Below are 12228 nucleotides of genomic sequence, written 5' to 3'. Positions count from 1 at the left end.
TCCTAACGCAGACAGGTAACCTTCCTGTTCTGTGTCCTGCTCTGAGAGACCTGCCTAACACAGTCACTAAAATGAAATACCTTTTCCATAGGACAGCCTTCCTGTGAAAAATCAGCTCCAATATGAGGACGGGACCACTGGAATGTATTGTCTGGCTGGCCTGTTCCTTCCAGCAGTGGCGTAACTATAATACAGCAGACCCCGCGGTTGCGGGGGGGCCCGGGGGACAGAGGGGCCCGGACCAAGCGGTCTGCTGAACTGAAACACTGTGTGCGACGACCAAGATTGCTGCTTGCCACAAGTAATTTAGCGGCGGGGCGGATCTGAGGCTTTCCGAAGGGACAGGAGATGTGCGAGCGCTGAAGGTCATGCGTGTATGCGCATGCAGGTGTACGTGCATGCGTGCGTGCAGCTAAGCCGAGGCCCCAGAAGATTTTTTTGCAGGGGGGCCCGGTTAGCTGTAGTTACGCCGCTGCCTTCCAGAATACTCCAGTTGGGGAGAAATGCAAAATTTACCTTTTGACCTTTCTTTTATACATCTTTCTTTTATCATTCTACCACAATATATAAAATAACATTGTGCATTTATTTTAAATCTATTTGGTATACCTTATGGGTGCTCCACAGTTTTATTTATAGTTTTGTGCATTATTTTTTCCCAAATGAAAATAAACTGCTCTTTCAAGAACTGTATTATTGATTTTCCACAAAAAGGTTGACTGGAAGTCTTGCATATAGAGCAAGGCATACATGAAAAGGATGAGTGGAGAACACTGTATTAAATCTCAGGGTTGTCTGCACACAATGAGTTATGTCATAGACCAAAAGCAGTCCCCAGCAGGAAATCTGAGAACTTCTGTATACAAGCCAGTTGAGTAGGACAGAAAAATCTATTGTCACACACATGGCTGAGTGGGTGCAAGAGCCTGTCGATAAAATGGATCTTGAGGAACACGCCACAGTTGCATAGCAGGCAAATTCTTTGCCATCATTTGAAAATCATTCTCTAGAGATATAAAGCCCTTGCTGTAGTCAATGAGTTGTAGGAAAGGAAAGAAACAGGAAAATACATGGTTGATTCAGAGGCGTTTTATTCAAATAAAATACCCAAGCTGTAATTTCAACATCTGCATTAATGTAGTGTATAGTATATATTTTAATGTATAAAAATATAGTGAATAAAGTACCCCGTTTGTAAAACATAAGGACATGATATGGCTGGGTGCAATTATAAAGGTCATGGAACCCTGGAGTCACCTCTAATATCATTTTATTTTATAACAAGGGTCAAGTGAGTCATATGACAGAAATCACATCACTAAACACCGTTCAACGTTACAGCTGCAGGGAAGTGGGCCTCCTATACACATATATTAACTTGGAACTTGGAATAATCTTGCATCTGAATTTATCTTTTACCTATCTAGTGTCAATGTGGCTGTTAATGTGCATAAAGTTAGGTGCAAAGCACAGTGGGTTCATTTATCAACACTGGGCAAACGTGCCCATGGGCAGTAACCCATGGTAACCAATCAAATTGCTGCATTCATTGTTCTACTTGCAGCTGGCTTTAAAAAGCAAATCACTGATTGGTTGCTATAGGTAACTGCCCATGGTCAAATTTGCCCAGAAATCATAAATGAGCCAGATGTGCCAAGGTGCAAGGGAGCCTTGTAACACTTGTCTCTGGTCAAGCATTACTGCACTGTGCCCACATACACAATCTTCTTGTAACTGCAAAATCTAGAGATGTATAAACTCCATACCCATTGCCCAGCTCCATAACGCTCAAAGCCATTTGAAAACAAGAGAAGATTATTTTGCAAGAACTAAATATTTTGAGGGGCTCATACTGCTGTCATAGAACCAAGAACCAATTAAAAAAACGAATTGAAATTGTTCATTGGCCATTGTCAACACAGCAAAAAAAATCTAGAAGCCCACTTAGCTTCTAGCCAGCCAGCACTGGGGATTTTGCAGGATGCTGGGAAACCAGGTTACGCATTCATTTTCACTCAGCAATTATAGAAAGAATATGGATTATTACACTTTATTTATATAGAGCCAAGATATTATGCATTCAAGCTTAAATATTACAGTATGTCGTGTAAAGGCATTTAAAGTTGAATAAATATTAATTTATTTACAAATGGTGTCAGGCCTGGATTCCGGGCTGAGTCGCCCTTAGTCCAGGAAGGTCCTAGAGCTACTCGGCCGCGCACCCCTTCCACTCACTCATGTGCGCATGCGCTGGATCGCTGGGGATTCCAGAAGTACACATCCCCAGCACTCTGTAGGTTGCGGCTGGGCGGCATGCCGCCCCAAAAATCTTGCTGCCCTAGGCCCGGGCCTTTGTGGCCTTGCTACAAAATCCAGGCCTGAAAGGTACTTTAGTTCTCTCAAAAGCTAAAAGATAGTATGATCTGCCTAAATGTGAATACACAGGTCAGTCCTAGTAGGTATTCAGATGGCAAAACGGCTCAGGGGCCCTATGGATAGATATCATATGAAGGATAACACTCTGCATGGCCATCTTTATACTGATCATTTGGACTGACCATGTGAACAATCAGAACAAAAGGAAGTGAGAAGGAGCTCCATATACTGGCAGATATTGTGCATTTGCATATTTTTTAGCATACAACATCACTGTTATCCATAGTACATGCATAGTAGTGATGTGCGGGTTGGGAATTTACCCGACCGCCCGCCCCCCGCCCTCCCTCCACCCACACCCGCCCGACCACGACTTCCTGGTTTCTTTTATAGACCCGCACTGACCCGCCCCGCCGATGACATCACAAAAGGGACGGGATGAGCAGGTGCATCGTCTATAAAAGAAGAACCTGGAAGTCAGAAGCTGGTATTTGACGGTGGTGGGCGGGGAGAGCAGGAGAAGAGCTCAACCAGCAATCCGTGAAGAATAGTTAGAGGTCGGCCCGAACCTGCCTGACCCGCGGATCCTGCCCGCACATCACTAATGCATAGGAGTCAGGAATGGTTGACTGCCATACACGTATTGGATAGCATACAAAATTACATTTTGCACAAAACCTGGTCAAAGGCATGTACACTGCCTGTTTGGCAGTGTAGAGTCCTGCACAGGTCCATTTTTTGAAACCTGTACACGCAACCTGCAATTTGACCCACGTGTTCCCACTACCCAACCCAGCCCGCAATAGGCCAACTACCCTTCCAACCTGGAGGACACAGAAAACCAAACGTGACATCACATTAAACCAGAAATGATGACACTCCAGTGCTGAATCTTCCCCCCAAAAAAACAAAAACTCCATCACAGTGTTTTACTGAATGTTATATTGAGTAATTCAGATTCAGGCACAAAATAATTACTTACATTAAGTAATTCATATTCAGGCACAAAATAAGGAGGACAAAGATTTAATTCAGACAAGACACTTATAAAACTTATATGCAATAAAGTTTAATTTTACCACGTACATTTAATATTGTTTTCCTACCTTACCCAAAATATCAAACTGACTTGCTGCACTGAAATAAGGCTCACTGAAGAATCCAGCCCTGTGTACTGGAAGAAATAAAAACAAAATCAATATATTTAAAAGGCAAATAAATAAGGGTCTGGATAGAATCCTTGGAAAACACCTCTTTGTGTATATGCCCTTATGAATAGGCTGGAGTGGTTAAACGACCCACTTATGGACAGCAGATAATCTTCGTCAGAATTGTTGTCAGGCCTTTTGTATTTTCAAGAAATAACTTGCATTTAACTAAAATGTGTTGAAAATTGCAGGTTATATTACAGACAAATGGAGGAGGACAATTGCAAAGGTTTAATAAACAGAATAAAAGCAGAGCTTGTGAATATAAGAATGACATCAAGAAGCAGTAAGGAACAGTATACAAAGGCATCAGGTCATTTTAAAATGGTCCATAGATCTCTCTATGGGTGGTACAATTTGTCTATGGGAGTTACAGGACCATTTACCTCACTATTACCTTGAAGGAGCTCTTCATCTTCACGAATCGTTGATGTCTATTTTCAAAATCTCTTAAATAAGTGCACAGCTGTGTAATAGGCCATGAAAAGAACAAAATCCTTTTGTCACAGAGGATGGGGTCTCAGTTGCCTATTTTAACTTTAATGTTATTAGCTATTGTCAACACAAAAGGGTGTTTGTCAGTTTATGCTCAGGATTTAAAATTACCAGCTACCAAATAATTGTTTCAAAAGGTTTACTAACTTGGATTTTTAATATTTTAAGTTACCTAAGATACCCTGCAGCAACCAGCTTCTATTCCTTATTAAGATTATTTTTTCTACTGGAAATCTTCTTATAGACCTTGCTGGTTCCTTCTCATTTGATTGGTTGAGATTTGCCTTCTCTCTTTCTTTCTCTCAAGGCTCAAGTGCTTTATAGACTGCTTTTAGCCCTGCAGCTTCTCTCTTGGGTTGCATAGCATTGGGTGTAGTTTACTAAGTGACCAACACAAAGAGTTGCCACAGGTCTCCGTTCTCCAAAACAGACAGGGGCGGAACTAGGGGTAGGCAGAGTAGGCACGTGTCTAGGGCGCAAAGCTGGGGGGGTGCCAGGCACGTACCTCCTCTGTTGCCTACCTGAAATCCGACCCCTCTCTGCCTGAGTTTTGGCCTATCTTCTGGTTTTGTGAACGTGCACAAACTCCAATTCCGAATTTGTGCATGCGCACGCCAATTCAGGTACGCAAGCGTCAATTCGCGCGCACTAAGACGGCGCCACGTCCGGCCGGCTTGCCTAGGGCGCATGGCTGGCATGGCCCAGCTCTGAAAACAGAGCACAGAGACCTGGGTTTACCCTATAAATATTGCACTGCTTTTGTCTGACAGTCTGTCGGCCTAGCTAGTAAACACCTGCCAAGGCCAGGGCAAGTAGTACAAATTTACTGGCAATGTAGTTGTTGATAAAACTGTAATACTCCAAAGTTTAGTCCTAGTGTGTGCCCATAAGCCTCCGATCTGCCCAGAACCCACATAGGGTTGCCACCTTTCCTACATTTGGAATTCGAGCAGGGGGCGGTAACCGTGGGGCTAGTAACGTGAAAGGAATGGTGGTTGTGTTTTTTCTGGGTCGGTGCCCACGTCTATTCCTGTGAATGATGCTGTCCATGATGAAAAGTGAAGGGGAGGGTGAGTGACATAAAGGGGAGGGCCAGTGACATAAAGGGATGGGCCAGAGACACAAAGGGGGCGGGCCAGAGACACAAAGGGGCAGGCATGTGACGTAGCGGGACGGGCCTGTGACGTGGCAACCCGTGATTGGCCACAAAGCTCGGGAAAGCAGGTAACAGGCTTGCCCAGTTTTCTGAAAACCTGGCAGGTATTTTCGAATTGGACAGCAGGTGTAAAAACCTGATTGTCTGGTTCAAAACCAGACAGGTGGCAACACTAAACCAAGTCCGGACTGAGAATTACAATAGGCCCTGGCATTTCAGGTACACAGAGGCCCAATCAGCCCACTGCCCACACAGAGGCCCAAACAGCCTCCACCAGCCCACTAAATACTGACTTTCTATAGGAACTTATAGGAGCCCCTCTGGCATTTGCCAGAACCCACAGATTGTCAGTCCGGGCCTGCACTAAACCCACCCCAAACTTACACTTCCTTACACCTTCCCTGATCCTCCTGGGATCTCATAGATCCACCCACCTTTCGTCACCACCCAAGGTGGCAACCCTAGACATCTAAAGACAATCAGTTGTTGGGATGGTAAGCCTCCAAAATAGAGACTTGAACTTTATCACCCAGGCATACATAGTAGTAGCTCCATAAACGAACACAACGCTTTAACCAATGCAGGGCAATAGCAAATTTTATTTACAGTAAATGCATAGAAACCATTTTCATTTCATTGTCCTACAGTTAATTTTGAGGTTGTTCTTTTCTCTTGTAAGTAGTATATACATGTGACTTCACATTCAGCTGTTAGTATCTGTGGCTGAAGTTTTGATTGATTTTCTTTGCATGCAGCAGTAATAAGACAGATCGAGGGAGAACTAGGTTGTGCATTGTCAGCAAAAAGCAGAAACAATGACTGATCATCAAAGAACCTTTTGCCTGTGTGTGTGTTCTAGCTTTCATTTTTCTTTTTAAAAAGAACAATGTTTCTGGAATGTCACATCTCTCCCTGTTACACATTACTACATTATGCAAAGCAGCAGAGGGAAAAGCATAAAGTGCAGTCAAAAAATTTATTTTGTTTAATATTTTACTCTGGTTAAAATAAAAAAGGTTCATTTTTTTTACATAAGGCATCTAAAACGCATAGAACAAGACAGCAAATAGCAATGGTTCTATTTACCTGCCACAAGTAACTTCTCTCATTTCTGCCATATTAATATCATCTGCATGCAGTGCAGATACATGTATGGGATCTATTATCCAGAATGCTTGGGACTTGTGGTTTTCAGATAAGGGACCTTTCTGTAATGTGGATTTCCATGGCCTAGTTTGCTAAAAAAAAATAATTTAAACATTAAATGAATGTTTAAATAAACCCAATGGATTCATGAAGCTTAGTTATCATCATGTACAAGGTGTTGTTTTATTATTACAGAGAAAAAAGGAAATAAGAGTTATTTTCTTAAAACAGACTCTATGACATTTGCCCTCCTAATAGTTCTGTGGTTTCTGAATAACAGGATTCCAGATAAGGGATCCAATGCCAGTACAGTCAATGGTACCAGACTTTTGAGACTTAGTCTGGAACATGAAGCATTTAGGAAGCTATTTTTTTTGTTATTCCGAATAATTGTTTTCACCTGATACTACTTTTATCAAATATAACATAAGGTTTTCAGTGAGACCGTTTTCAAAGCTGAAAGATATGCAAAAGGAAAAAAAATAAAACCGCATTCTTTATATGATTTAAAATACACTAGGAATTTACTACAATGAATACAATTTGTATACAATTTGATATACATAAATTACTGGGGCTCATTTATTAACACAGGGCAGATTTGCTCCAAATCAGAGATTTTTTCTATTATTCCACATGGCATAGAATGCAATATACTTTACAGTAGTTGCTATATGGGTTACGGCACTGGGGCATTTCTGTTCAATGTCAAAAAATTCTTGTGCATGGTTCTTTAGAATAGGATGAGTTTAATTGTTAAATCTAACAGAACTTCTTATTTGTTCCTTTTTGCTTCAGCTTGTAAACGCAAAGAACAAGAACAGCAAAAGGACCGCAACCTTCAGCCCAAAAAGCAAAGGCTGGTCTTCACCGACCTTCAGAGACGGACCTTGATTGCCATTTTCAAAGAAAATAAGCGTCCATCCAAAGAAATGCAGATTACCATCTCTCAGCAGCTAGGCCTTGAGCTTAACACAGTCAGTAACTTCTTCATGAATGCACGTCGACGGTGCATGAACCGGTGGCAAGAAGAGCCAGGGTCAAATCCTGGTATACCTTCTGCATCCACAAGCACTTTCTCCAAAGCATGAGTTGTCATCTTTTTCTAGGAAATCCTCAGTTGCATCAGACAAAATATTGAGAAAACACCAAACAAAACCACAAATAATTCCTCTGAAGAAAAAACCAAAGAGCATCTACTTAAAAAGAAAAGAATAACTGCTGCAGACAAAGTGTGGGTGCCACACGACTAGCTCCCTAGAAAATAAGGTTGAATGAGTTTTAAAATGGAAGAAATGGATACAACATTTTAAGAGTTATGATGTGTTGGACTCAAAATATGCAATTTTTAAAACAGAAAATGAATTCATAATTTTCATTAACAAAGGTAGCTGGTATGACTTTGTTATACCTAAAACATGTAAAAAAAATATCAGGCTGCATCTCTTAAAGGAGGCACATTTAACTTGCTGCTCTTTCTGAATTCCAAATACGTTTTTCACCAAATAGAGGCAAAAAAATTAGTCATCTATGATCTACAAAGAAAGAGGACAGCTTAAACTAGAGATTCTACAAGCACATTTTAACCGGATAAGGCAAGCTTCCGTTTGTTAACCTATGCGTTAATTTTTATGGAGAAAGTGGCCAAACTGATTTGATTTCAATCCATAAAACTATGAACCACCTCAGAAAGTCTCACAACCCAGACCGACAACAGCGAGATTTATTTAAATATTATTACATTTTCAAACTATTTGACAAAAAAGACAATATCATGTACATTTTGGACAAAACAGAATGTGTGCAAGTTTGAATGGGAAACAACTAGTGGAGTTTATTCTAACAGGATGGTCAGTTTTTAGTGCCAATAACAACTGCCTTAATGCTGTCTATAGGAGATGGTACTATACCAAAGATAAATTAAACTTTCCAAGGTGTCTCCTAAGTATGACATGTAAAAAAAAGACTTCATACTCTTTTGAACCTCATTAATACTGGAGAGCTCTTTAGGATCATTTGTTCATGAAGAAGACAATATTTGAAAACATAACTGCCCCATTTTAGTTGTAGGAGGCAGAGAATTAAAATCTGTCTAAAATGGGAAGGTGATGGTTGTCAAGAGGTTAATGAACTTTATCAAAATGATGCGGGTAAATATATATATATATATAACTGTACCATCACGTGTGTGTTTTAAAAAAATGGATTTACTTCAATTAACTTTAAGGCAAATTGTGTGCTCATCAAGTAGGCACCAATATTGAAATAAATATATGTATATATACAAATTGAGAAAATTGAAAAGTAAACCTTTCATAAAAAACAGGAGAACCAATTGAGAAATATCATTTTTTTCTACATGGTGTTTGGAGAAGAGCAAAAGATTGCTAAATAACAAAGAACGGAAAAAAGGAAAATGAACAGTAAATGAATCTAGAGAAAAAAAACGAATCTGTTTTGCCAAAGAAAAAAATATCCTAGAAACAAAAACGTTTTTCCCATAAGATCTAAGGATTCATAAACCAGACAGAGAAGTAAAATATTAAACCTGGTGCTGATGTTTTACTTCCCTGCTGCTCCACAATAAGTGGACATTTAAGACTTTTCTAGTGAGAACCTCAAGGAAAAGGCTACCTCACTTGAATTTTTCATTAGTGATTGAACAATCACACTTGATACCAAAGATTTTGTTCTTACTTGCCTGGTCTGTGCTGAAATGCACTTTTTACTGCTAAATGTGCCATATTTCCACTGGCTTTAAATGAAATGTATATATTCTAAACCCCAGTTTTTCACATTTTTTAAAAATCAAGTCTAATATATGTGTTTAACTTAAGGTAGAAATGAAGATTGTGTGCAAAGTAAAATCTTTAGGGCAGGCTTTAGGGCTTGTTTTTTTTTTTTTTCAGAAAGACACTTGTAATCGTTCCATAGCCTAACTTCCTAACTCCTGTGGTAAACCCGATCCACAACAGTCCCCAGAAGAGTGAGGCCACTAAAATGTTATACAGTAATGACAAAATGACAACCCCCGTAACACCAATTCAGTGTTAAAGGAGATATACACATGGACTAAAGGGCACTAATGCTAGAAAAATGCCAAAGCTCTTGCATGCGTAAATAAGTAATGAAAACTTTTCTATGATCCCTTAAGTATGATCTTTGGAATCATTTTATATTTTTCGTTATGATGAAGGAATCAGCTTCTGCTTTGCCCATTTCACTTCCTGTTTATGTTATATGGGTGTTACATATAAAGCCAATAGGTTTCAAGTAACTTACTAAAAGCCTGGCTAGGAGACGGGCTTTTGACTCCTTTATGGTATCTGCCTCTCAAGAAAATATTTCTTTCGACACATATTATATTACATATTAAGCCAATTTCTCATACCTTCTCTATTGTGTAACAAAAATGTTGTAGCCTTCAGAAAAACACTCTGAAGGATCATCAAACCAGTCTACTGCTATAAGGGCAATTTGCATTTCCGCATTAGTGTTATAATGATTATCATGGAGGGGTTTCTGAGAAATGAACTTGTTTGTTTACATTTGGGTAAAGGATTAATAGAATTTTTCTTGACAGATTGTAAATGGAAAAAAACCACTGCAGTATCAGTATGTCTACTCAAAAGGAACAGCACTTGCTTGTGATCTATTTCTTTCTACACTGGATTAGCTAGAAAGTATACCTGTGCATATAGATAGGTCTTCAGAGGCGGATCCTCATGGGAATATACATTTTAATGCCCAAGAGCCATATATAACCTTTAAATCCCTGTAAATATATGCGTTACAATAGGTGCTTAGTAATGTAATTTGTACCACATGACTCATTGAAAAGTGTATATTATAACAAATACATTAATACGTCCCTTGTTATTTATCATGAGGATGTTAGAGGTCACCTCAGAATGCCAACCTCTGTATAATATATGGCCATGGAATTCCTCTTTGACCTTAAATACCCACATACAGTGGTACATTAGTTTTATATAATGTGCCAATCAGTACAGCACAGGGCTGAGATATGATGGGACATGGTTTCCTTAATTACTAATTCTGTCAGTGGGTGCTTATGGGTGTTCCTCCTCTGTGGCCACACAAGCCACTTCATAGATTGGCGTGTCAAACTTGTATTGTCTATCTAAATATACACACACAAATGACATTGAAATTGATATTATGAACTATTATTATGAATGTACATTGGAAGGGATATATGATTTGTAAATGTTGCATGCTGTCTTTTTCATTGTCAAGGGTTACTAACTTTAATGCTTTTTATAGGGTGCCATTTACTAAAAATCAGGCAGTAAATGGAGCTTAGATCTTTGTGATAACAAGCAAACATGGTTGTGTGGCTGGCCAAGTGGGTTTCAGTGTTGTGAACTATTTTATCTTCAGTGAGAAAATAATATTAGCTGGCACTTCAGGGATGACGAATGGGCTTGTCTTTAGTATTGCTTAGTTGCTTGAGTCATCTTGCTAATATTTAAAGGGAAACTCTGGCTTCCAAACCAAAATTTGATAAAGAGGCCCACATAACACATAAACCCCTAATATACCCATCACAGTTACCTGTTTCTTCAAAAAGTTTGAATAAATGCCATTTTTATGCTGCAATCCAGCTGTTTAACAGTTCTTCTCATTCTGCATCATTTGAAATCCTGGCAGAGAAGGAGGGACTAGAACACTGATGTTACAAATTGTAACAACTTCTCCACATGTTACAGACAGCATGCAGGAACTACATAACCCACAATGCATTGCACTGTGATGTTCCTTTCCTTATTGAAATCATGTATGCAGGGAATGGTGGGGTTTGGAGGATGTAGGCTAAGGACAGATGGCTGCTGATACAAAGTAACAGTAGTCAGCCAGCTCAGCAAAGTAGTCAGGCAGCTCAGCAGGAGAGCAGGGGGCTAGGCTTAGGGAACTGTCAGAAACCATTTAAAATCATGAAAGTCTGCATTTTTTTTAATTGATGTATATTGCAAAGTTGCTTGAAATTATGTTTACTTTTCAAAAAGCTTAAGTTTTCGTGGAGTTCCCCTTTAAACACCTTTTAAAATATAATGTGTTTCTTTAGATTCCATCCATAGACACAGAGGAACACATTTAACATAAATGTGCAGTTTTCTCCATGTGTGTGTGTTTTTATTTTTGGGCCATAAAAATGTCTACCCATTCTGCAGTCCCATATAGGCTAAAGGAAATAGATTCACTTGAGTTTTATTTAACTGCAGTTCCTGTTTAATTGCCGTATGAAATGCTATGTGAATGTACTCACACATCTATTTCTGTTTTTGGTTAACTTAGTTGATGTTCTGTACACCCATTGTTTTTTATTCAACAATCATTTTTAATCCACTATTTTTTTTTTCAAAACAAATTCACCTAAAATCTGGCAAAAACCCAGTTGTGGGTTTAAAAAATCAGTTGTGGAAAAAAAATTTTTTTTTCCATTCCTTGAGCCAATTCTCAACATCAATTGATAGTAAATGAGCCGCTCAGTGTTCTTTCTCAGAAAATAGCAGTCCCGCTATAAGTAAAACTCTTTAGTTTGTGGACTACTTGAATTAACTTATTAACACTGATCTTATATTTTTCGAATCCACAAAACACATACTTAAATTGATTTAAATGGTAAATATAGCTGGTTTTAATTAAATCATTTAAAATGTATATTATTTATAAATTTCATGAGATAGGTTTTAATCACATGTTCAGCCTCTACATAGTTAAGTTTTTATATCCATGGGAAGCCAACAGTTGTTTGCATGCAGAATGAAAATTCTATAGGCTCATTTAGTCTCTTTCAGGTAAAATGTACTAAATGTCTATGTT

The 12228-nt window shown here is 39.0% G+C and overlaps 1 protein-coding gene across 1 annotated transcript in view; it reads left to right on the top strand.

The window, feature by feature from the left end:
• Window positions 1–10956, top strand: part of onecut3.L (one cut homeobox 3 L homeolog) — a 50208-nt gene extending 39252 nt beyond the window's left edge. Inside the window, exon 2 of the mRNA XM_018254555.2 lies at window positions 7180–10956. Within this exon, the coding sequence (XP_018110044.1) occupies window positions 7180–7472 (293 nt within the window). The 3' untranslated portion in view covers window positions 7473–10956. The remainder of the gene's footprint in view (window positions 1–7179) is intronic.
• Window positions 10957–12228: the final 1272 nt, after the last annotated feature.

The sequence above is a fragment of the Xenopus laevis genome, chromosome 1L (genome assembly GCF_017654675.1).
Source record: "Xenopus laevis strain J_2021 chromosome 1L, Xenopus_laevis_v10.1, whole genome shotgun sequence".
NCBI lineage: Eukaryota > Metazoa > Chordata > Amphibia > Anura > Pipidae > Xenopus > Xenopus laevis.
The sequence above is the reverse complement of the archived record's forward strand: the minus strand, read 5'-3'. Positions and strand labels throughout refer to the sequence as shown.